The sequence below is a fragment of the Orussus abietinus genome, unplaced genomic scaffold (assembly GCF_000612105.2).
Source record: "Orussus abietinus isolate OABI.00-Male unplaced genomic scaffold, Oabi_2.0 scaffold4, whole genome shotgun sequence".
NCBI classification, from domain to species: Eukaryota; Metazoa; Arthropoda; class Insecta; order Hymenoptera; family Orussidae; genus Orussus; species Orussus abietinus.
The window spans coordinates 1,521,131-1,546,986 of record NW_019396014.1 but is presented as its reverse complement, the minus strand read 5'-3'; the positions used below and the strand labels follow the sequence as shown (position 1 = coordinate 1,546,986).

The following is a 25,856-nucleotide window of genomic DNA, read 5'->3' as shown; positions in this document are numbered from 1 at the left end:
TCACGGATACGCGGCGTCGGTTACCCCGTCGTTGCATAAAGTCTCCGGCGGCCGGCCGAGTCGTTAAACGTCCTCGCAGGCCGTCGGCCTGCGTCGGGAGCATTGTTAAAATTTTTTCGGGGTTATTACACGCCGATATGTAAATCATTGGCGTCGTCCGGTCCCGAGGGGGCCGGCGGGGTGGGGGCCGCAGGCCGGATCTCCCTCCCCTCCGCCGCTTCTTCGGGCTCCGGGGCTCCCCCCTCCGCCGCTTCTTCGGACCCCGAGCCTTCCCCCACTCTCCGCCGCCCGCATCCCCTCTCTTACCCCCTCCACGCGGCCCCTAACGGACAGGCTTCGCTCCGACGTGACGAAACTCCGGTTCCACTTCGGCCGACTTCAGTCGACTCGGGCCTGCTCCAGCCCGCTTCAGTCTGCTCTCAGCTGCTGATACTTGCTCGCGAGCTCTCTGCCGGTCTCCCCTCCTTCTTTCTGTCTCTCCCTCTCTTTCTACCCCCTGTCGCTCTTTCTCTCTCTCTCTGCTTCGGCGCCGGACCCGGGACCGGTCTCGTGTCTCGCTCGGCCCGGACGGGGCCCTAAGAGCTCATTTTCACGGCGCACGTTGCCGCGACGAGCGCCCTGGGGAAACCGTCTCTTTGCCGAATCCTCGCACGTGTAATGACTCTTTATGATTTTTTATCCGCGGTTCATGTGAAACTGGGGAGATCAGACCGTGGAAGTGACTTTGTACCACGTGAGTTACTGATATTGCAGTTTCTTGCCCTGGTGAGGACCTACTGAGAATCGGAATTAATATTCAAAGTTCCACTCACGCATTTATGCGTCGATAAAGATCCCAGTGTAACATGCACACGTGATTACGTTATATTGAATTGTAACTTCTTTGTCAGGTTCTGTATATTTTTTTATTAACAAGCCCTCGCCTTCATTCACCCCTCCATTTGTCAAGATGTCAAACAATTCCCTCCTCTGATTTATAAAAATAACGAGAAACTGCAATGTCGGTAATCCGGAATTCTGTTTACGTATTTATTGTAATGTTTATCATTTTCGTTGATAAATTTGGGAATAACGTTCGAGGTACTTCGTGATGGTCTACGCGGGGGAGTTACGAGAGTGATTGTTGTTTAGGGGTGCAAGAAGTATCTCGAGTAACGCCGAAAGTACCTTTTCGTACCTTGTTTGGTATCTTGACCGGTTTTTCATTCTCTAGGAACGTCTTGGAGCGATCCAATGTGCACTTTCCGTACACATCCAGGTCGAGGAACACTTTTCACTGAAGTCGAGTACAAGGAAGAGGCTGCTCGATCTTCGGAAAGATTTTGGAAGAAGCGAGAGACAGCTTAAAAAAGCGGCGTTTCATGGATCATCATTATCAAGTATCGTCAGAAAGTGTTTGGGATCATTAATTAGTGATCGATACATTTGGGACTATCAGCCAGTTCCTGAAAAGTCCAACCCAAGACGACGTGTCTCGGAAGAGGGAAATGAATGTCACGGTGCTTGACCTAGGTCGAGGTCTAATTGTCACGAGGATGTCAAGTATAAGTAGCTTAGTAGTGCTCCTTACCCTGAAATTTGGACGAACAATTGAAAAATGTCGATATGATCTCAAGCTGAAGGTGCAGTCCAATTAAGGAGGGAGAGGAATCAGTGCAGAGATAAGGATAAGGCGAACCCTTTGGTGCTGGTCTCAGGTCGAGGGTAGTTTACCTTGATAGTGAAAATTATGATAATTTCCTTCTATCTGGATGAAGATCGAGGAATAGTTGACGATCAAAGGCGTCGAAGCATTGTTTGACCCTGGATTTTCATAGGGCACTATTTATCATTCCAATAAGTGATCGAAGTTTATCAATGGAGATCGTAAAGTGATTAATAAGGATTCCGTGCAACGATTGGGGTGGTTTCCAAGGATCAAGAGATGTCGAGGACGATTAGCAACGCGGAACTAAAAGGAAGGGAAGAAAGAGAGATCGACGGAATGCCTTTTCCTATTCCTCGGAGAATGCCACCGCGTAAATGGAGTAGATGGAGTAAATGGAGCTTCACGCGGTGAAGCCGAGACTCGACGGAAGGAGAACCGACCTACATAGTGAAGTATTAATATAAATCCTTGAAATATTAATTGAATATATACTTAAGTAATCCATTGGCAAATTCCCCCGAATATAAGTGAGATTTATTCTATAATTTTTTTTTTCTTTAATATCATTTATATACAGACAGAATTATATACATCTCTTAAGCGGTTTGAAAGTTGTCAGTACTTTGAGAATAAGAAAATGAGTATATTTAAACTAAGAACAATGTTCTCTTTGACATGGGACCGATCGAAATGACCTCCGTCAGTTACAGTAAAAAGATTTGGTATTTCTTTCGAATTTGTTCATTGACGAAGGTTATAACCATTACAGTGCATGACTTCGTGAGAATAGTACGTTCTTGGAACTTCCTTAATTAAATTCTAATCAACTCAGTGAGGACAATAATCATACGTAAACGTATGTATTAAATGCGGATAATCTCGTTCCGAGCTCCAGAGTAGATAATTTCATCGCAAAACCTGACTATAATACGACACTTAAAATTCAGGGGATAATTGAGGACGATAAGGCGACTGTCTCGGTAATGGAGCGCGTACCTACAATTGATGGGTTACAGGTATTAACAGTTTCGCAGCAATTGCACCGATGCAAAGCTCCTCTCGTTTGGGCCTAGTCCTTCCTCCTCTTTGCATTCGGTAAAAACTCAGAAACGCGTCCGATTAAGTAGCCCATTAAACGCTCGTTCACCTGGCATTAATGTCTCCGGCCTTGCCGAAGGACAAGTCCGACTGTCCGTAAATAAATAATTGCGCGCACATGAAGAGCGATGTACTCGAGGAGAGGTTGACCACTGAGAGGCCTGGCTTACCGTTCAACGCAATTGCATATCAATTCGAGTAATATAAGTACCTATTGATACCTAAATATCACAGGAGACGGAAAAAGATATTCCATTGAAACAATAGAATATCGTTCAATCAGAAAATATATCTAATACGAATAATCAAATATTAAGCAAACGATTTCGGCCACGTGTGTTGAAATTCATTTCACCGGGATCAATCGGGTTTTCTTCAACGAACCAAATTATTTTTCTGCAAATAGTAATATTCTTTTAATATTTCTTCTGTTTATTTTATTTTATTTTATTTTTTTGGAAAAGATGAAGCCGTGCCCCATTCTGGTATCAGCCGCGGCAGCGTTGCTGGCAGGGTCCTCGAGCTCCCAGCAACTTCCGGTCCAGCGACAAGAACTCTCGACGGAGTTCTTCGTGGTACCGGAAGTGCAAGGAAGACCCGGTCTCTCCGGGGTGGCCAGCGTGGCCAGCGTGGTCAGCGTCCCCGCCCCCAACAGGACCATCTCCATCTTCCGAGGAGGTCATCATCCACCCATGAGGCCCGGATTTCCTGTCGAGGACACCAGGGGCTTAGGGCCTACGATTGTCCCTCATCAACCCCTGCTGAGACAACAGCCCTGGGCTCTTCCTCTCGCCGCTCTCAGCGCCGCCACCATGCTCCTCATGGCCGGCTTCGAGGTCTTCGTCTTGCTCAAGGTCAGTAGAGCCAACCACCGAAACGGAGGAGGTGTCACGCTCGTGCGACACCTTGGTGAACGCGCTGAAGACGCTGAAGGCGGATGTCGGGTTTCATTTTGCTTGGCTTGGGTTTTGACGGATGGAGAGACAGATAAAGAGGCAGGAAATGGAAAAACAGAATGATACGAACGTTTCGTGCTAGATTACTGAATGTTTAGTTAAAAAGGCATACGTTAGAGAACGCCTCCGCCGCTAATGATGTTCGCCTTTTCTGAGTAACGCGATAGTTATTGGATCCACGAGTTTGTGAAGACCTAGAAATTAATTTTTTTTTAATACGAAACGAGCCGTTTGTTAATTGTATAATGTATTTTTGTGGAACTGTTGATCACTGTTTGCTCTCTTTATTTAAGTATTCCGTTACTTTACAAAAAGAAAATTTCATGGGAAAAGTTTGTCCACGCGTTACGTTCGCAGATTGCATTCTTTGCTTCGATTTGGGTATTTATTTCTTTTGGCGGGCTCGAGACTTGTAAGGATAAAAAAAAGACTTTAAGAACCGATTTATGGAGTAATGAGAAAGCAATCATGTCCTGCTGATGTCCGTTTGTCGCTTCCATCTTTGACCGGTGTCGCTTGAGCGATTTGAAAGGATGAAATCCGCCCGAGCAGCCGCTTGCGGAATTGGAGTAATGGAGATTTCAATGCGCGGACCGTGAGGAGAAGAGGTCGCGTCGCCGTCAGCCATTAGCCAGCCAATAGAGGGAAATGATATTAGATGCACAGGACTTATGCATAAATATGAATCTATTAGACGTGCTTGAAGATTAAAAAAAATATTATTTCCGTCCTGTTTATCCTACAGCTACGTTATTTCGTGGGAAGGTACCGCGATCGATTCGTAGTACCGTGTTTTAATGGCGCCGTAATTGCTCCACGCGAAGACTCGGACAGATCTGCTCCAATAATCATCGCCATAAACTTCGAGAAACCGAGATTTAGGTCCTGTTACTTTAATACTTTCCGACAGTTTTTATATAATATTTATAGAAAGATGAACTGTTTTCATCCCAACTGTAATTGAGTATTTAGAGTGCAGTGATTCGCCTTGTCGTCCCCGTAGGGGGTCCGTTCATTTGTTTATTAATCTTTCACTTTCCACTTCCACTCGGTAAACTCTATTCTGACGTATGTACGTTTAATCTAACTATGGATATAATATTCTCACTCTACATCCACGGCTCCCTGGCAAGAATATTAAATTCCTAAAAGAATGTCTTTATTGCACCGGTATATTTTCTTAGGCCCGTAGAAAAATGGAAAGAAAAGGGAAATGCCTTAAAAAAAAAAAGAAAAAAAAACACGATTTGGCCCAATTTATCACACGCTTCCTGCTCGTTTCAATTCCGTTATTTACCCCAGAAATAATAATTCTCGGTCGGAGGTACACCGTGAATCGTAAAACCCAAGTCGATGCTCCACACTTTGTACCGTTTACCGTGTAATTACCCAATTACAATGGTAATGGAATTACGTTCCGCCGATCCTCGATCCGTAGTAACTCTCCAAAGGGAAACTCGACGACTCGATTCTTGTCTCGGGGATTATCGAAGAGGGAGGAGACGATTTGCATCGTAATCGATGCCCCCCCTCCCGGTGTCCTCGACCGATTACAAGCCAAGTGCTCGCTCTATGGAACGATCCTCGAGAGAAGAGATCGCCGATCTCTTTCGGTCGAATGATTGATCCACTTTGCGCTCCGCCTAACCCTTTCGGTCTCGAGTACTTGCCTTCGTCCATCGGGCAATTACCCAAGTGAGAATCGAGATGCCTCGTGATTTCTCGAATTAACGGAAGCCTTCGGATTCTCGCCGATAAATGCGCGCACGCGAGCCTCTTAACAGGAAGGTCACTGAATTTCATTCGGAATCCGCGAAAATGAAAAAAGCAAAAAAAAAAGAGAGAGAAACGAGAACAGGGAGATTCCTTCGCTAAGAAGTGGGCCGAGAAGTTTCGAGGAAACTTCTCACCGGGCGAATTTACAGGATGTGAGCTCTCTCGTTCTTTTTGGAAAGCGGGGAAAGCGTTGCTCGATATTCTGGGAAGGAAAAAGTTGAAATGATTGTTTAAAAGTTTAAACGAATTAATGAATTGAAGATTCAGTTTGTCGACAGATATTTCAGCTTCATTTAATTTACTAAGTTCCTTCTGTTTTAACATATCGTATTATGGTCCAGATCACGTACGCCCATGACGTTTATATGACGTTAAATTTTTGGCTTGGGTGTTCATTAGATGAAATGTTGAAAATGTATATAATAACGATTAAGTAATTTTACTGCTTAATGTTACGTAACTTTCCCGTGTGCGAGGGTAGATTTTTTTTCAGGTGTTTCGTAACGCTGTTTATAAATATCCAAAGTAGTCGGAAGATAATCTGGATCGGCTAATCGGCTAATCGGTTAATTAGCCGACCAGTGAAAGCAGCTCATTGATTAAAGGCGCGACTGGTAAGCCGTTCCCGTACGAGCAAAAGAAAGCGCCTAACGCGGAAAAACCGCGTAATCGATTGATCAGCCTGAGCCGATCAAATTGATCAATCAGCTGAGGCTGTATAAATCTTAAGAGTTGCCGTGTTTTAGCGGTTTCTTTTGACGCAGTTCTTAGCTCCGGATTAATTCGTCTCTATGGGTGAATAGTTGAAACCAAGTGCCTGGAGGGTATTTCATTTAATTTAGGCAAGCAGCTATTATTTATCAGAAATATCCAGATTATTCATAATAATATGTCAATGTAATATTACTCGTCATAATAATATAACGAGTGAATAGGGGTAAATATCATCTTATGTATTTTTCGAAACGAATCACTGTTTTTCTTACATTTAATTACTATTTACTTTTATCTTTGTATTAAGAACTACCAGTGCCGAACGCGTATGGATATGTGAGGGAAAATCATTATAAATTATTAATATGAATTTTCTTTAACATAGGGGTAGATATCACCTCCGGCGCGCGCTAAGGCTTGGCACTGATATTTCCATTTTATTATAATGTATTCGAGTAACAGATATCCAACCTAAGCAGGATGTACGATGGGTGTCCACCTCTGTGTCCTTTGAATACCGAAGTAACGGTTGCTGAGCCTGTAATCCTAGAGAATTCCATTATGGAGATAACGGTGCACGCCCAATGGACATTTCTTCCTGAAGTCCTCGTCTCGCGTACACTGGGAGACATCAATGCCCTCCCATCCTGCACAGGCGATGCCGTATCTGCAGGGGAGGCATTCATGCCCGCCAATGTACACTGGGAGACATCAATGCCCTCCCATCCTGCACAGGCGATGCCGTATCTGCAGGGGAGGCATTCATGTCCGCCATTGTACAAATAACCAACGTGGGCGCGGATGAAATCGAAACTCGATGTGACTGTTAAAAATCAACAAGCGGCGAATGTGAAATAGAAATTTCTTCGGCTGTGTGGACTTGGGATCCAGTTTGAGGCACAAACAAAATGAACAGGCTCATTGGAATATTTCTATAATCTAGACGGTTGATCGTGATATTCCTGCCCCAGATATGCGTACATTGAAAATTCGGACAGCCACCTACAATCCACCGTTTAATTGGCACTTTCTATGTTAAGCTTGAGTGAAAACGTGGATTTTCCTCGGCGTGGCGCTCGGTTGAGTTTCGCGCCAAATACGCGCACGTGAGCGCGCAGTCGACCGAGTCTCTTTACAGAAATGTTTGGCATAGAGGGAATAGTAATAATTATATATGGAATTTTCTTCCAGTGCTTTCTTATGTTGAGGGCAAATGATCTTGATTTCATCGTGACATTTTGTCTTTCGCAGGCAAGGGCGGCGGCTCCCAGCAGAAGACACCTGTTTCTTGGTCAGGCACTGCTCTTAGGACTTTTCTTGCTAGCAGGACTCTCAGCAGCGCCTTCTTTGACTCCTAACCCTTTTTCGTGTGCCGCTTTGAGGATGGTGGGCTTGCCGGCAGCCTTGGTGTTTGCTGCCCTCCTTGTAAAGTGCGTCTTCCTGTTGTCTCTGAACAGTGGAGTGTACCTACCGGCTCCTTATCAGGTAATGCTAAAATTATTCTCCAGCAAGGATGTGCAGATTTATGTTACGTTAAAGAATGGACGAATAATCCGTACAAGTGGTTCACACACCGTTAAAAGTAATTAAAGGATATTTCTCGATAATTCCAGAGAATACCATTTAATCCCGATAATCGTTTAGAATTTCTGAAAGTACTTGTGGTATCGTTACCTCGCAGGCGCTGGTTCTGGTTTTTGCGGTGCTGGTTCAAGTCACCATAGTCGGGCAATGGTTCTACGGCGATCCCCCTGCGGTGGTTCAGGTGCAAAACCAGGAAAGTAATTTACATATGCCAGGCTGCAGGACTCCTCTTGGCCAAACGGTAGCCTCTCTTGGGTAAGGATCCATCATCCACTTGACTCGATCTCCCTTCTTCGAATAACCATTGTAAATAGTCCTATTTACATACGGGAGCGCATTAGATTACGCGTAAGTTACCCCTTTACTTGAATAACTTAACTTGCGTTAGGACGAGGAAAGACATTTTTCCCACGGCTGATTTCCTGGACGGAACGATTTTCTGGGGCTAATTCTCTTCAAATTTCGACGTGGTCGTTAGATCTTATCTGTTAATTTCAGCTTTATGGGAACTCTGGGCACTTTGAACAATTTTTTTTAAACCACGGTTCAATTGAATTTCCCTCGAATTATTGTTATTTTTTTTTGTTCCTGGGGAAGATGTGTGATCGATGGCTATTTAATGACGAAGTGTCGAAATCTGGGGGGGAGTCTCGATTAAAAATCCTCTGCCAGGATCTCAGGGAGTGTTTAAGTACTCAAGGCTTCTGGGCGTAACTCGAGTTGCAACGAGGGGATACTCGAGTCTTAAACGGCCGCGTAATGGGTACCCAATGCCCTGCTACCCGATTACCCAATTACCTGGTCGTTGGTCAGTCGTGTCCGAGAATCGAGTATTACTTCAATTGTTTTAATAACGGGACGGTCTGCGGCTAATTGGATAACTCGACGAAAGGGGCATCGAGGGCGAGAGTGGGTACTCGTTACGCGATTATTTTGACTGCCCGCGTATTACCCGCAAAGTGTGGGTAACGGCCGGGTGTATCCGAGTACCCAAACTTCTTAATACCCGTGCAAGGCCGAAAGAGGTACTTGGAACGATTCCCTCGGGACTTTTTCGATCCCACGACCGAGTCTCCGGGAGATGCCGAAAGAAGTGATTAAATCCGCACCTCCGGAATCTCAATTTCACATAAAGAAATAATTGCATTTCACCACTAATCTCCAAATTTCCAGTCTATACCCATCGCCAACATTCAATTCGCCCCATATAGATTCGGAGAAAAGTTCTATCCAGTATCCATCCAATATATTTGAGTGAAATAATTATTCGCTGAATTAACAAGCTATATTCTTTGGTACCATCGAAAGAAATATTTCTTTGGTTCGATGAAATTCTTTCTCAAAGTAGGGAATATAGAGTGAAACGGGACCGGAAGGGGTCAGGTTGAAAAGACTGAAATTTCGATTAGGGATGGCAGAAAAATTCGGTATATGTCGGAGATGTGGCAGGTCTTGTTATTACAATGTAACGGAACCCCTTGTTCCGGGTAATTTACATATCGCAGATTATTTCTACATTCCAGGTATGCAGGTACCCTGCTTATCGCCGTTGCGTGCCTCGCGGTAAGGGCCAGAGGGGTGCGCGACAACTACCGGGAGTCGACGTTCATCGGCCTAGCGGTGGGCATCTCCTTGCCGGTCTGGGTGTCCTGTGGGATCGGTTCCCTGACGGCCTCCGAGGGGACCCGCGAGGCCTGGCTGGCCTACGGCCTCCTGGGAACCTCCCTTCTCGTGTTCCTGACAATGTTCCTGCCGAAGGGTCGGCAACTCGCCGCCCTGGGCCGCGACGGATCCGCCGCGGTGGCCGCAGCGGTCATCCGGGACAGGGAAGAGAGGCTCAGCTCCATTCCCGCAAGTGGATACTCGCCATCTTTCTTCCACTTCAAGCCGGCCCCGGCGTCCCTGAAGAGGAAGATGCACTACCAGAGCGCCGGTGGGTCCGCTGCCCTAAAATTAACGGAGGCGTTAAATAGGAACTGCACTTAATGCCGATTATTTTTTTTATGCAATTTTTTACGTCACCTTTAATGTACTAGGTCGAGGCAGAAGTTTCTGGGTCTTTTTCATTAACGAACAAATTAACTTCTGTTTGTTTTTTTTTTTCATCTCATTTTCAATGTCAATAATCCATCGGCGGAATAACGCCCTGGCGCTGGCCAAATTGTTTATCGCAAATTTTGTCAATCCTCGAGCACTAATATGACTGTAAATTAATCAACTTGGAAAAAAAAGTTTCACCTTCGGAAACGATTCACTTTCATGACGTGCGAACTTGCACACTGGGAGACATCAATGCCCTTCCATCCTGCACAGGCGATGACGTATCTGCAGGGGAGGCATTCATATCCGCCAGTGTTCGTATTACTGTACCATATGAGGTTTCACTTTAAATCGCACGAACTTATGCTTCGACCCAATAAATGGAGATGCAGAAGAGATTTCCTATTATAGGAGGAAAGTTGGCCGGGGAAACGGCGGGCAGAGTGCAGCTAGGTCGCCCGTCATGTTCGACAGAGACGGATTTCCCCTGGGCATGGTTTCAATTTCAATATTATAGGATGTCCGTCGGTGGCCCATCCGCTCGATATCGAATTAATGGTATTAGGAGTTTTTGTGAAACGCTACGAGAGGAGTTTTAAACGGAGCTTCTGGAGGGCAATTTAAAATGGCCGCCTAAGTGGACACGCTGGTCCCCCTTCACGCGTCCCAGCCACGGTGCGAACGGTCTCTTTTTATATCGCTCGTTTGTGTCTCGGGTTGCGTGCGCACGCTCTAATGTCCGGCCTAAAGGCTCTTAAAGCCACTTCCTGCGCCGGAGATTTCTCCGAGTGATCCGCTCTCCATCTTTTCCGAGCTTGCGTGCGTGCTCGAGATTCCTGGCATCGTTAAGTTACTCGGCTCGAGGGATGTCCACCTTTCTCTCCGTCCCGCAGACCGGGTTTAAAATACGCGATGCAAGCGCGAAATGCCGAATTGCGGGTCCGTTCGCCTGAGACGAAGGAAGCGTCGTCCGCCATCTTGATTCGCGCCCCATGTCTACGACGGTATTGGAAAAAGTGTATCTTAACGCTTACATTTAATTCGATCTCCTTGAACAGATCGTATCAGACTGCTTATTAATTCCTATACTTAATCAAGTGGGATGTGCAAAGCATTTTCAGGGGCGGAGAGCAATACGTCTGCAATTAACCAGCCCGCCTCCGCCATCTTGATTCGGGCGTCCTTCTTTTCCGACCGATTTCCACTTCAGGTTTATGCGTCCCTATTTGTACGCGGTTTTTGCGCTACCCTCGTTTTTCGTAAAGTAGAAGTGGATTTTATTAATTCCCGTGCGAGCTCTTCAATTTATTAACGCAATTCCGGTTGCAGATCGAGTGGCGTTGGTCTCCTCTGGAATCCCAGGGTGCAGTGCTTGCCGGCACGGAGGGAGTCCCGTTTACTCGGAAGGTAAGAATCCTAGAAGGAAATTCAGGCACGCGCGATTAACTGCGCAATATCCTCTGGATAAAAAAGTGCCCTTTCGACAGTAATAAACAAACGATCAGGGGAGATGGGAAAATTTAATCGGCGAAATTATCGAATGCGAGGAACGTGCCGCGCGACGTGTTGGCGAAATTTACGAAACGACGTAGTCGTCGCTAAATTCCCAGGCTTACGCCGTGAAATATTACCTACGTCATGTTGCCATAAATTACGAAGGGTAGAGTTTGATTAAAGCATGGGAAAAAGGAAAAGTTACGTTATTTCAAGAAAAGTTATACGCGATTAATCGTTCACTTCCTGTTCGACGCGAGGGGACCGTCGAAGTCCCGTTAAATGCGTCGTTGCCGAACGAAGCGAGAGTCTTTCGTCTGGTAGACATTTCTACGTGCGTGTGTGTTTAAAATTACGTTTTCGATGACGACATTTCTCCGACGCCTACGAACTTTCTCCGATATCGACGAGGTTGAATGCTGTGACCAACCGCGGGAACAATGCGCGTGACGCGACATGTTACTTTCGTTTTTCTTTTTCTTTTCCCTTTTTTCTTTTGCTACGGCGTATTAAGGCAACATAACCTCGCTAGGTGAGAAGCGTCAGACATTTTTAAATGAGATTTATAGAGGAAAAATCAGATACGGGGTTAAACGCCTTTGGGGGGTAGTTATGTTTTCTTCTTAGGATCCTTTGTAAAGGTTTGTTAATTTCATTTTATTAAATTCATACTAATTTTTCCTATTCTTTTCAGACACACACGCACCGATGGAGACCTTCGTCTTGCCACCAGGCATGTACTTGAGGCCAGAAGATTCTGGAAATCTGTACACAACGTTGTCCGCCAATCCGAATGTCTTCTTTCAAAGGGCCCACCCTGGAATGATTTATTAAATATATAAGACTTTTAGCCGTGATACGTTCACAGCGAGTGATATGACAGTGCGTTTGAATTTCTTTGAAATTCTACAGGACTCTATACTATGACAAATGTTACTGTTATACATATATTAGTGCATTAAGCGACGTGTTTGTAAGTGCAATGTCTACTGCCTGATACGAATGCGGTTTTCGTTTTCTGGGTACTCGATAGAAGAAAAAGTCTCCTACGAAAGTTGTTCGAAATGATGCATAGAAAAAAAATTGTCTGCACATTTTTTTCATATCGTGTACCGTTAAAGCCGAAAATTACGTTCATAGGAGAGATCGACGGTTCGAACGGTGTTTGAGATAGATATATATATAATTTTCCGTCGATTTTCCCAAGAAAGCGACACATGGAGAAATTTTCTATGCGATAATTGTTTCATATTATATCCCGAACGAGTTTCGTGAGAAACGCTTTTTTACACCGCATACCGTTATCACGAAACTTGTTGGCATAGCTAGAAAGTGTAGCAGTCGTGGATCTTTTCGAGCGTATCAGTCTACAGGAATTTCTCCGGCAATGTGTCCTTCAATTAGTATATTCTTTAGCAATGCGTATTTTATTACCTTCCTCTTTCGACTATGTACGTGCTACATTTTCACCCGACATGGCAGTGTAGATACAGCTCGTGTAAATAGCAGTCTTCTACTTTTGCCCCCCAGCGGTTGCGCCGGTTGTAAAATGTAGAGATGCATGTCGCGCGAAATCGTGTAATGTGTAATGATTGCATGAGTACCCGGGGCTTGGTTTACCTCGGACATGTACTCCTGACATCGAGCCTAGTGCGTGCAAGCACGAGTACAATTTAAATTGCGTGTACTGCAGGCACAAAGCTGTAAGACGAGTCACGAAACTCTGCCGCGCCTATTACTATCAGCCGAGGACAGTTTCGAAGGTACTTAGAGTGCGTTTAGTTAATAATAAACGTGTCACTAGAGATTTATAGATTATAGAGATCCAAATGAGAAGAAACGTCACTCGCTGTCTGTATTAGTTTATTATGTATTTTATGAAAGAGCCACTAGGGTCAGTTGAGTCTTTTATTATTGGATTTATTACTTTGCCGAGATCCATATATTTTACTGGACTTGAAAATAATGCCTGTGTTCAGTTTGCACCCTCGTTTGATTCTCGTACAAACGAATGCGATTTTATGAAACCTGTCTCCGGCCTGTATGATGTCGGTCAAGCCAGGTGTCTAATCTCCGGCCTACATAAAGACGGTCACGCCTAAAGGCACCGACGCAGCCGCGATTCCACAGCCATCTTGATGTGACGTCACGTGGCCATCATTCTTAACCTATAAACCGTGCCAAACAGTGGTAAACATCTGCATGTAAACAACTGCGCAGCGCTCAATTATTTAATATGACTTGCGAGGAGGATTACTGCGGGCATTACGGGATCATCCAACGAATGTGAACGAATGTACGCACAGTGATTGCGGAATCAGAGGAGACTCCATTGTTTGAGGTTTAGGATAAACTGCTGGCTGTCTATGACAACTTGGTATTGTTGGCATCGCTGGCATTTTAACGTTCTTTCATAATTGCTGATTCATTTACTAGATATGTGATTATCGGCAAAATACGTGAAGTGGATTACATGCTCTCTCGTGTTTAATCGGAATCCCCTGGAACCTCCAAGTGAGGTTAGGTGACCCTTGATATAAATAGGCATCGATTTACATATTTAAACATGGCTAGCAAAATTGGCCTTCTCAGGTAAGACATATCACTGTTAATACTAGTTTTAATGGATGCGAGGATAAATTGCTCGCACTTTGAATGTTAGGACTTAGGTTATGGATTAATTGTTTTGTTTACGTTTTATGTTGATTATTTTGTCCGGGGACTGACCAATATTGTTTTTCAGGCTGTACTTTGTAACATGGAACGTTGCTACAAAATATCCAGAACAGGATCTGCATCAGCTGTTAGGTATCTCACATAACGGAAATCAATCTTTGCCAGATTTTTATTTTGTGGGGTAAATGCATATGTATGACTTGGAATGCGGCGGAATGTAACGAGGAATTATATTACTAATGTGGATATTATTTTACAGATTACAAGAGGTTAAAGCTCAACCGCAAAACATGGTATTAGATATGTTTTTCGACGATCCATGGACCAAAGCATTTAAGTAAGTTTCTTAGACTTAAATGCATAGAAGACTGGTAAAAATGAACTCTAAAGATATTTAAAAAATATACTTTGAAGAATTTATCTACGTTCATTTTTCTGTATTTTGTTTTAGGGAAGTTTTGAAGGAGCACGGTTATGTAAAAATACGTACACAACGGTTACAAGGTCTTGTTTTAAATTTCTTCTGTTTAAGGAAGCATATTACGCACTTAAGACTGATAGAAACACAATATACAAAAACAGGGTTTGCAGGAATGTGGGTAAGGAAAGTATGGTTACTTTATCATAAAATAATCAACGTTCATTACAGATTTACACAATCAATAATTGTTCCGTCTCTTGTATGGATTTCAGTATTTTTTAAAACGAAAATAACTTACAAAATTAATAACTGCTTTGATGGTACACAGTTTTATTTCTAGGGTAACAAGGGAGCAGTTGGTATGCGACTTAATATTTATGGAGTTAGCGTCTGTGTAGTAAACTGTCATTTGACGCCACATGATCACTTATTGGCTGACCGAGTTTCCGACTACAATACGATATTAAGAGAGCACACATTCAGTGTACCTGATACAACCAACATCTTTTATCATGAGTTTGTAAACATTTTAACTTTGGGTGATCGCATTCACTTAAATATAATAATAATGTGACGTTATCTGCAGCTTTGTATTTTGGATTGGTGACTTAAATTTTCGACTTAATGGACAGAGTCTCACTTCTATGTCAATTGACACATTAGTCAAGAAGAACCAGTTGGATTTCCTGCTAGCCAGTGATCAACTGAAAGCGGTTAGGGACAGTGGTGAAGCATTCGCCGAACTTAATGAAAATAACATTACATTCCCACCAACTTACAAATACGAATTCGCTTCTCAAGAGTTCGACATGAAGTAAGTGCTAACATGTTTAATGACAATCTCAGGCAGACCAAAAGTGTAGTTCTGTGTTTTCTAATGCATGTATATTTTAATGCTTCTTTAAAGGCGAAGACCGTCCTGGACGGATAGAATTTTATACAAAGTCAATTCAGACGTTTACGAAGATATTAAATTAGAAGCAACGCAGCGCAGCTACAGCAGTCATTCCAGTTATGTGCAATCCGATCATAAACCAGTTAGTGGGCAGTTCGACATAACGGTAAGACAAACCATAGCTCATTTTCATCATTCTTTGCTAAACAATAGTCTATCACCATAGGTACGATCACATATCGAAGACCATGGAGTAGAATTTCAACCTGTGACTGCATGGTGGATCGATGATGAAAATTCCATCTCGTACAAATTATTAGGTAATGTCAGTTCTTCGGGTGAAGACTGGGTAGGACTCTTCACGGATGGATTCTCTAGCCTCGATGATTACCTAGTTTACGAATACGTAGGGCGAGGTAAGAAGTGTTTTCATATCATGAAAATTAATACATGTAATTACTATCACTTCTGATTTTAATTAAAGGAGATATTCAAAATCTTCTAGATTATGAATTGCGATTAAATTCCTTGCTAACAGATCTTTAAATGTCGCCTCGCTTTTTTGCAGTCTTATTCCAAGAAGAAGTAGAAAGTAGTTAACGAATTGAAATTATTAATTTTTAGGAAAGCCATCCGCAGGCGACCAGCCAAATGCCCTATCGGAGAGGATGTACTTCAGCGATAGTACTCTACAAGCTCAAGAAATGTACCGTTTAGTGTATGTCTCTCAACGAGATGATATAATAGGAATACTGGGGATGAGTCCTCCGTTTCCAGGACACAAAAGGCTAGCTTGATAATTGATTCGCCTACATGACACTTCTATCCATATCTTTCGCACACTAGGGACGATGCGGAGTTGAAAATGAAGTACTTCTGCAAATCGCAACCTTTGAATGACTGTCGATAAAAGACTTCATGAATCGACATCATGGACGCGTAAATCGCGTACTGACTACTCGCGTAGGTCATTTGTTATTACACACACATTGCATTGAATCGTCTTTCATATTTTAAGAGTGCTGAGTATCAGGGTGCATCATTTTCTACACTCTAGAGCTTAAAATATTTGTTGGTAACGCGTTTGGAGGCACGTGGGAATACTTATGAATCTAGGGCAATACATTCTAGGGGAGCTTACATTTGGTCAGTTAATTGCAGAATGTGCTCTTGTTGACAAACGAACAAATATATACATATATTTATATATTTTATTTTTATAGCTTAATTATTACCGCGTTAGAGAAAATATATCGCGAATATATATGAAGGATTTAGGACCATGCCGTTTTAATTCCTCGATTTTCTATTTACGATAATCAAGGGATTAAGATTGACTTATTCTAAGGAATGGCAGTATTAAGGCGCGAGGAGAACGGCATTACTCATTGTTTCGTAATACTTGTTTCAATAATTTATTATGTATGATATAAATAAGCGAGAGTTTCGAGCTCGCGATGCGTTAATCGGCGAAATCCGAAGCTGCGAGGACCATTTAAACGGCCTGTTGTTAATTTCTTAACACTTTAATGTTATTCGATTCGGATATACTGGTCGTGCCAGTAATAGCCTGCGCAATTGCAATTGTAAATTGCAATGTCACAGTGGCAGTTTTCACATTACAATGTGGCTCATACTAGAGGCGATTCCGTTTGATGTCGAGTCTAGGACGAGTAAACTAAATAGGAAGCAAGGTGTAGGAACAGACGTTGCTTACGCTGTAACGTTATTTGGTTTTTACACGAAAATCGGCCTCTTCCGCAACAGTAGGTGACCAGATTTTGCTTCTAGCATCCACGCATATTTTCGTCCAAAATGTGATTTTCTGCTGTCTTTGACATTTGTGTATGTACACTCATTGCTGTATGCTAGCAAATTGAGTTAACGAGTAAGCTAAGTTCCCTTTCGCCAGTAAACAGGGTACGCACGATTTGAATTAAATTCCACATGATTTAATTACATCTCAATGATAATGAAATAGAGCAATGGATTCTATAGTAATGAATGAACTTATTTACCGGGGTAACTTTATGGACATCAAGGATGATTTTTAAATAAATGATTTCTCTGAGAACGATGTCTACTCTTCTTAGACTTTACGCGATTACCAGTTGATTCGGATTGTCAGACGGCAGAGCAAAGAATTCTTTCCCAAGGGAACACTCAACAGATTGGGACTTTCACGGCGTGAAACACTGGAAGCCATCGAGTAACAAAAACCACGTCTCCTAACACAGAACAGTACAGAATGGATTAATATTAATATTAAGACAATGCAAGTTCCGAGTAAGTTTCAGGATTGGGCGAGAAATTCGAGCTACCTCTCGAAGCATCCTGAACAGTTAACGAAACTTGGACGAATAGTTACACAGTCTAAGCACATTTTGGGTCGCTTCGCTGGACCTCTACTCATCGTTCCAGCCTCTGCCTGGGCAGAGAATCCGTGGCGACCGGAAGTAGCCTGAGATCCATGCTTTCGATATCCGGCTCAACCACGTTGATTCCCCGGATAACTTGTATCCTGTACCAAATAAGGTCCCTGACGGGTTTCCGGAGGACGAAGAGCCCGAAGACGAGGACTCCCTGGAGAGCGTTGACCATGTCGAAGGCTGACCACGCCAGAGCATCGCCCCCAGCCCACCAGGAAATGAGCTCCATGGCCCAGTTGATGCCCATCAGGAAGAACAGTCCCAAGCACATGAAGAAAGTCCGCTTCAATCTCCTGAAGAGCCTCTGCTCTTCGCGGTCGGACTCCTGGTTCCTTGCGAGGCGTCTAAGATCAAGGTCACGCTGATAACTCGCGATCTTGACTGCTGTTAGGGTGAAGAGGACGAAGTTCCCCAACACCAGGAAGCCAACGGGTACGTAGAAATACGGCATCGCTTCCATGTCGGCTGGAAATATTTAAATAATTGATTTTTATCGTCGGTGTTCAAGGTTGAACCTGGGAGCTGGAGTTCAAGAGTCTAGCAGGCTTACACTTGAACCAGCAGCTTTGTTCGCCGAAGTTGGGCTTCACGTAGGTTGTGGGAACCGTGGGGCTCAGGTCCATTGCCATGGACACCAGGATCAGAAGAGCTGGGGGGGTCCAGGCCCAGATGGAGTAGTAGAAGAACAATCTTCTGGGGTGCATCCTTGCACTGGAATCCCGGCGGACGTGGCGACGCACTAACAACCACGTCTCTACGCACATCACGTTCAGCCAGAAGAAACACGCCACGAAGGAGAACTGGATGACGAAGGCTGGAAACGATTTATTCAATCAATTTTTTAGCGTTAAGTAGCATGGCTCAAGAGCGTATCTTATAAGCGTTTGCGGTATGATATATGATTATAAATATAAAATTATGTCTATAAGGAATATTTTTAAAACATAGCAGTTTTACCGATTGATACGCAGAAACTGTCGGAGATGTGGCCACTGCCAAGTTGTGCGATGGCCAAGGAAGTAAAAGCCACTGCTAGGCAGCCACAATAGTGACAAAGCGCTTTACCGTAGACATCTCTCAGTCTCGGAGTAATGGAATATGCCACTATTGTCAGGATCAAAAAGGGCACAGAGATCAGCAAGCCGCAAGCGTAGAAGATGATTCTGGAGTCGTTCACCGGTTCACCTTCTGCAAATAGTTATCCGTTGTTTCATCACTGGCAAGGCTAGACCGTTTTTCAGGAATGTAAAATAAGAAGTATGTTCCTCTATAAGCATTAATTAAATTAACTGAGATTGGTATTTTCCAATAACTTTGGCAAAGACGAGTGCTCAAAGTAATTTAGTTAACGTTTTATTGAGGATTTGGTAATCTTAAGCAATGATGTATGTACCTTCAGGAAAGCACACGAGGACTCTGATGCCCATTTTAGGGACCACTTCCATACAGTAGTCGACTCCAGGATGGAGCATTTTTGGAACATGGCTTGGAGCGAATATGGATCCATTGAGCAACAGGTAATATTGATCCATCGAGCTCTCTTCCGGTGCCAACATGTATCTAAAATGAACATCAATCTGGAAATGTCTTCAAAGGGGCCAATAATATGAATCGAGAGTAATGCAACTTTGATTACAATTTTTTTTTTCGGGTTTAAGTTAGAGCAGGGTTTGAAATATTATTTAAAGTACCTCTGGAACTTGCAAGGATCTCCAATGATGGCCACGAAGAGCTCTCGTTGTTCTCCAGGAGCGACGACGCCAGTCTGGTTGAAATCTCCGAAAAGCGGAGAAAAACTGCGGATGGCCGAGGAATTCGTTTTCGAAAAAGGCAGGCAAATTGGTTTTCCATCCCTGCCTCTCGTCAGGATCTCGCCCACGGGACAGCATTTTCCAACAAGAGGCAGATCCCTGTGCGAAGGTAATATCTTTGAGCCGTTCTGAAATGAAATGGGCGAAAATTGATTTCAGAATATAATTCAGGGAAAGAGTGTCGAACATCATGGCGCAACGCCATTTTGTTTCAGATTAACCATTTGGATTTTTTATTATATTATATTTATATATACTTTATGGAATTATATAAGGAACATGTATTCAACGCTGTACGAATATTAAGAGTGTTTTAATGCGGCGACTGGAAATCGGAATTTCGGACTCGTTCTTAAAATCCCTATCGTCGGCATAATTATTGGCCGAAGGTACCGCAATTGCATGCCTAGCCATTAACTGTCGCTTATCGCGGAGTAAATCGGTTACGATTTCCCAAAGAATTTATCCGCGTCTGGGTTTTTTCACGTCGGATAAACCGCGAAGAAACGTTATCTGGATAGACTCAGATCAACGAGCAGGACTAAAAATACAATCCGAGTTTTCCCCGAGGCTTCGTGTAGTATCCGATAACGATTAGATCTAGAAAAACACGGAGTGAGAAGTAGGGAAAACAAGTCATACAATTTTCCTGTTAAAGGCGTCAAACCATTCCGTTACTTAATACAACTGCCCTCGACCTTGAATTAATTAAATAATACCAGAAATATGAAACGAATGAGTTGCTTCTATCTTCAAGAATGTCACTTTCCTTAGCAATGTAAAATAGACATGAAAATTAATATCTCGTTTTAATGTTTTCAGATTGATAAATGGCAAGCGACGAGTCAAGAGATTTTATTTTTTAAGGAGCCAGCAAAAGCAAAGGCTTCTCTTGTGACTTGGCGCATTTGTCCTCAGGGTCGCTTTGCATAATTCCCGGCATTGCGGGTACCTGAAGTGTATAATCCGTCACTAATTGTTCCATTGTGCAATTATCGACTCCTGGGGATCCCCCTTGAAAATGCCCCGCGACGGAACGTCAAGTGCCGAGAATTTTCATTTCCGACTAACTGCACTCTTCTGCGTACTTCAACGTCAACATTTTTCCGGACATCACAGGAAGAAGTTAGATAAAGTATGACTGAAATCCATGGAACATTACACCGATATCATAGTACCACTATTAATATCGCAAGGAAGTATCTACCGAGTAATCATCGAACGCGCCAATTCTCCCATAATCCATGAAGATTGATGATCAATGATGCCGTTCAATGTACGCAAGAGGTACCAACAGAGGTAGATAAGAAATCCAGGGAAAAAGTGACGGCGGGAATTTTTATCCTCCCGATTTTTATCACTTTTCCAGGGTTTAGATTTCCCAGGCCTCGGAGATGTAACTTACCAGAGGCACCGGGATTATCTCCGCGGTGTGGACCATTCCGGTTAGATAGACGAGAAGAAGACCCACGAGGCGGTGCATAGTATCTTCGTCTACCGGATTCTTTGAAAGGTATCACTAGTCGAAATTTCGGCCAAGTTTGGCGGCAGGTGACTGAGTCTTATCAGCGGGACGAGTGGCCTTATCGATCGATTGACCCATCGATTCCATAGCGACACGGCCGGACAGGCTCTGGGGATCCTGATAGAGGTAGACGGTTCGCTGATACTGGGAAGTATCGACACCTGATTTCCGTCTCACGGTCATCACGAGTCGAGGCTCAGGATTTCAAAACGAGAGGTGCTCTCCCGGTAAGCCAGAAGGTCGTCCTAGTGACCCAGATCAGGCAAAGGATCGCTCGATTATTTCGACCGGCTCCACTGAATTAGTTGGTCGGATTTAATGATAAACTAGATTGTGCACAATCGCGGTATCTATCTAATCCGGGCCTAGGCGAGGAAATGTTCCGTGGAATCCGATATCAGGTGGCAGAGTCTTTTATGATCCAATTGGCTGGTACACTTTGATAATTCGGTCCAGATGAAGACCTCTTCCCTGGAGCTAAACGTTAATTAATTTAATTAACCAGATATGCCAGATAGCCCTTCAATAGCCTGGTCTAACAACTCCATAGTCCAGATTCTGCACCAGGTTCCAGATGAAGTTTCTTCAAGAACCAGATAAGGTGATCCTCTTATTCCGGTTTTATCTTCACTGGTCTAATCCGTAGATAACCCAGATTCCACATCCAAGGGAATAATCCAAATCGGGTTAATCAGCAACGTGACTTCACTGCTATATCGCACTTTGTTAAATTAATCCGTCACTCTTCAGCGATCAGAAATTAGTATTCCTCGCAGTCAAAAGTTGGGGAAGGTCGGACTAGGTTCGGTTCAGTCTGTTGAGTGAATTGTTGTAATACTGCCAGTATTGTTGGGCGGTGACTTCCAATTTAGTGTCTTTTTTTAATTAGCCGGTTACAGCTTCATCAGTCAAGCCGGCTTTGGAGTCTTTCACGTGGTTCTATCCTCGGGCTAATTTTAATTCACTAGTTTCTGTACAACACTGTTTGTTCTCTAAAACACTATTATTAGGACGGGTGGGAATTAGTATTGTTGAAGCCGACTGCAGCCGACTGCAGTCGACCGCAGTCAACTGATTCGTGCTCTACTCGCTCTCTTGCTTTTATGTCCTCGCTCGCGCTAGTACTAGTGTACTACTAGCGGCGAAGCCGTGTACTACTAGGCAGCGATCCCGTACGTACGCTCTCGGTATCGAAGAAGAACACTTAAGGGAATAAGGTATACCCAGTAGAAACAGCGGATAATTAATCAGACCATTCGCTCTCGGCCCTTCAAATATTTTCTCTATCAATTTGCCTTCTTAAGAACACCGCACATATTAGGAAAAAATTACCATCAATAGTGCGCCGGGGATTAAGAAATGTTTAATCACTTTCAGGTCGCTTTTAGGTTCGTGTATGCCCAGAGTTAAAAGCGAGGGTAACCAAGCAATCCTTGTTACCGAATCGCATTGTCGTCTGTAATATGGAATAATAGGCTCTCAAAGAAGGGAATCCTTTTCACCGATTTACAAGTAAATAGACCCTCGGTTATAATGGCATTTTTGCTAAAGAGAAAGGCCGAGCGGGATAAATCTTACACCCTTGCGACGAATTACAATTACGAGATCTCTAGGAAGGATTTCTAGTAACCGATGTCTGGGTTCGAGTGCGCATTGTTCTGCTCTTCCAGTACCGAGGAAGTACCGGAGGATCGTCTCCTGGGTAGCGTCAAGGACCGCAGCTCTTTCAACGCCAGGTTTACGTCTACGGTCTGCGTCTACGCAGATCGAAATACCGAGAACGGCTAAATCGGGGTTAAAGTCGGGAACACCTCCGAGGACAGGATCGATGACGACTGACCAAGTCAGGGCATAACCCGGCCAGGGCGAGGTGCCCGCGATATCGAGCTATCGATCAATTTCTGGGAAGCTAACGCCTTTCCTTAGCACTGGCACACCCTTGTGGGCCCGCAAATAAAGTAACTTTTCCCCGAAAAACGGTGAAACGCTCGGTGACTTAATGGTTGAAAATACGTAAAATGTAATTACCCGAAAACTCGGGTAAATTTCAAGCAAAGGTGATATATCGGAATGTTTCCTAAGTATGGACTCAGAAATATGCGCTCGCCATTGATCCGTGTACTCGAGTGGACGTTAAGAGAGTTTTGCGTGTTAAGGGATGTTTACCGACCTTGCAGTTTCTCGCAATTCCTTGAAATTAGTGCACAAAGCTCTATTTCTAACTTTGATAACTGCACATCGAGAGAATTATCATTCGAGAATTGTGTAACATTTTTCAGGGAATACAATGTGGGTCATTTTGTTCTTGATAACGAGTTGTGGGAAACTGCAATGTCGGTAACCTTCCTGGGTAAAAAGTCGGTTTGGAGGCCTCTTCATTTGGGGAGGTCCGGTGAACGGGACTCGTCTACAGGTGGCCTTAGGAATGAGTAATGTTAAATAAATAGAGATCGAGTTTAAAATTAACGAGTGACGTCACGCGGACGTGCTTTTCGAGGCGCACGTACCCGGGGGGCGGGAATTGTCCGCGTGGAAGAACGATGACGATTCTTAGCGAAAATCCAATGACGTGGGAACGCGCGTAGGTAGGATTGATCTTCGGAAGAGTAGGATTTCGCAACTGGGTCTTCCCACCTGAGAATGGGACCGCCAGAGAAATGCCCCTCTTATTCCGGGCCTTGCTTCGATGTTAATGCCCGAGCTATGACAAGTCCCGTTCCCCTAAGAAAAAGGATGCGCTGAGTCACAATCGGCTCGCTTCACCGCGTAATATTTTCCCAAACGTAATGAGAATTCCCGAGCTGACACGTGCGGTAAAGAAAGAGAATTTCTGAATGAAATGACATCAGAATTATGCAACGCGAAGTACTGGTAGCAGTAGTAACGACCGAATTTCGTCACGCTCGTTAATTCTCCAAAAACCCCGATATATAACCCACTTAATGCGAATCTCTACAAATTCGGGCACAGCCACGATAAAATGTCCCCTACAAAAGTCGCACGGAATGTTACGAGCTACAACTTTTGTTCGAGTGGTATTCCTGTAGGATGCACCGTTTTGCTGCAAATCCTGGTTTTTGGGGCGGTGGGTGGTGGCACATGGCAACTCTATGCGCCCTCCACGCGGCACGCGATTGGTCGGCTTTGATATCGGATATCTCGGAGGGCAGTCGTCGTAGGAGATTCCTGAAAGAGAATTTTCGATCCGATTAATCATCCTGCACATGGTGGCGAGTAGAATTCCTAGAAGCGTTCACGCGTGAGTCTCTTTGGCGGATTCGAGAGTAGACACGTTCGACACGTGGTTTGCGGGGGAGGAGTTTACGAGTTTTCGCCGGGGGAGGATCGGCGTTTGCGCACTTGATACGACGTCGACGTAAGTCCTCTCGGCGGTGAGATATCGAACGTCTACGTAAGTCCTCTGGCGGTGAGATAGCGAACTTCGAGGTCGACCTTGTGCCTCTTTCCAAGGGCCCGTTAGAGTTCGAAGCCTTCGCGTGCGGACTGAGTTTTCGCTTTCTGGCACGTAACGTGCACGAATCGCACGTTCCTCCGTATCAATCTCACGAGACTCTCCGTATCCGTGCGATGCGTCTTCCACGATTGAACGAATTAGCTCACTGGTCGATGCGTTCCCGCTTCGGGCACCTGTGATTTAAAACAATGACTACATCTCCATCCTACTCCTAAATCCCGGATCTATCGGGTCGAAACCCAGTAAATTCGAATTTAAATGTCGACCGAGACGCTCAGGATCGAATCCGCGTAAATTATTGATGCGATGGAGACGCGGAATTTACTGGATCCGGACCCTGTTAAACTCGCTTCAGACGGTGCTTGTTTTCCTGCAGGATTGCTTGATTGGAGCCGCGCAGGCAACTGTGCAGGGGGCTGTGCTTGAAAATGACGTCACTGCAGTTATGGCTGCCCTGCAGGTTTTCGGCGATTTAATGCCTCTTATTTTCTTTCCTTTTATCCGCCGCTTATATTCCTGCAGGCTAAGGCGATGAGCCAATCGGAAGCTTTGATCGCCTCGCATCGTTGGTCCTGCCTTTTCTAAGCACTGTTCGACTCGGTATCTACAAAGGATTTTTATAGAAATTATATTAAAGCGAAGAAGTGGTCCACGGATCAAATAAGTGCCCTGATTGACTTTTAGTCTTCTTACATTTTGGGAACAATATAATAATAATTTGCTTGTTATCCAGCAAGAAAATGAACACCTTGTGCGGCGGGCTTAAGTCGCATTAATAAATACGCAGATTCGATTCTGAGCGTTTTAATCGAATCTTAAATTCGGATTTATTGAGCCAGGACCTGATAAATCCCAATGCATGATGAACGTTTCTTAGATACTTGGTAGTCCATGGAAGAAAACTGGTGTTTCGTTCAGATCTATTTCGGATTTATGGCGAAATTCATTCTTGAGTTTGTAAACAGTCTCGATTACGTTTAAACTTGTCTACGTTAAGTTTCGAAGGAAATCTTCGCAGCGCCATCTGTGAGTTGATCTAAGAACTCCAATGCGAGGAATTCACTTTATCTACTGTCGTGATCACTGCATCGGTACATTTTCTCGGTTTTTGGAGACTACCAGAGTCATCTGTCTGTAATCGTAGTCACTTTTGAAAATAAAGTTTCTCAGTAAATAAGGTGGGGATCTGCAATACTTATAAAGTATATTACGAGATGAACGATGTTTTAATTAAGGTATTGTACATGTATTATCATAGGCACGCGACACGTACGTGTAAAAGAAACCAGTCAGCTCCGTGCGTCAAATCAGAAG

General features: G+C 43.9%; 3 protein-coding genes across 3 annotated transcripts; 2 read left to right on the top strand and 1 right to left on the bottom strand.

Annotated features, from left to right (window-relative positions):
* Positions 1-1,844: 1,844 nt before the first annotated feature.
* Positions 1,845-13,805, top strand: LOC105695776. The gene is made up of 8 exons (XM_012417681.2): positions 1,845-2,095; positions 3,211-3,600; positions 7,444-7,677; positions 7,874-8,031; positions 9,300-9,709; positions 11,146-11,223; positions 12,005-13,606; positions 13,747-13,805. Exons 2-7 carry the CDS (start codon positions 3,211-3,213, stop codon positions 12,142-12,144), a joined length of 1,410 nt encoding a protein of 469 aa, XP_012273104.1. The 5' UTR covers positions 1,845-2,095; the 3' UTR covers positions 12,145-13,606; positions 13,747-13,805.
* Positions 13,675-17,376, top strand: LOC105695777 (inositol polyphosphate 5-phosphatase K). Its single transcript, XM_012417682.2, has 9 exons — positions 13,675-13,902; positions 14,054-14,167; positions 14,246-14,323; positions 14,438-14,585; positions 14,748-14,923; positions 14,994-15,221; positions 15,315-15,468; positions 15,529-15,718; positions 15,927-17,376. The coding sequence occupies exons 1-9, from the start codon at positions 13,877-13,879 to the stop codon at positions 16,097-16,099; spliced, it is 1,287 nt and encodes a 428-aa protein (XP_012273105.1). The 5' UTR covers positions 13,675-13,876; the 3' UTR covers positions 16,100-17,376.
* On the bottom strand, positions 16,696-22,128 carry LOC105695775 (G-protein coupled receptor Mth2-like). Its single transcript, XM_012417680.2, has 6 exons — positions 20,948-22,128; positions 19,423-19,670; positions 19,125-19,291; positions 18,689-18,919; positions 18,282-18,545; positions 16,696-18,196 (listed from the first exon to the last, which is right to left on the bottom strand). Exons 1-6 carry the CDS (start codon positions 21,023-21,025, stop codon positions 17,712-17,714), a joined length of 1,473 nt encoding a protein of 490 aa, XP_012273103.1. The 5' UTR covers positions 21,026-22,128; the 3' UTR covers positions 16,696-17,711.
* Between the last annotated feature and the right edge of the window lie 3,728 nt (positions 22,129-25,856).

Bases quoted from the DNA above. Each gene is read 5' to 3' on its own strand.
- LOC105695776 (XM_012417681.2), top strand. From the start codon at position 3,211: ATGAAGCCGTGCCCCATTCTGGTATCAGCCGCGGCAGCGTTGCTGGCA. The intron at 3,601-7,443 runs GTCAGTAGAGCC...TGTCTTTCGCAG, and splicing joins AGGTCTTCGTCTTGCTCAAG to GCAAGGGCGGCGGCTCCCAG. The intron at 8,032-9,299 runs GTAAGGATCCAT...TCTACATTCCAG, and splicing joins CAAACGGTAGCCTCTCTTGG to GTATGCAGGTACCCTGCTTA.
- LOC105695775 (XM_012417680.2), bottom strand. From the start codon at position 21,025: ATGCACCGCCTCGTGGGTCTTCTTCTCGTCTATCTAACCGGAATGGTC. The intron at 19,292-19,422 runs GTACTTTAAATA...TGTTCATTTTAG, and splicing joins GATCCTTGCAAGTTCCAGAG to ATACATGTTGGCACCGGAAG. The intron at 18,920-19,124 runs GTACATACATCA...AACTATTTGCAG, and splicing joins CCTCGTGTGCTTTCCTGAAG to AAGGTGAACCGGTGAACGAC.
- LOC105695777 (XM_012417682.2), top strand. From the start codon at position 13,877: ATGGCTAGCAAAATTGGCCTTCTCAG. The intron at 14,324-14,437 runs GTAAGTTTCTTA...ATTTTGTTTTAG, and splicing joins CCATGGACCAAAGCATTTAA to GGAAGTTTTGAAGGAGCACG. The intron at 14,924-14,993 runs GTTTGTAAACAT...CGTTATCTGCAG, and splicing joins ACCAACATCTTTTATCATGA to CTTTGTATTTTGGATTGGTG.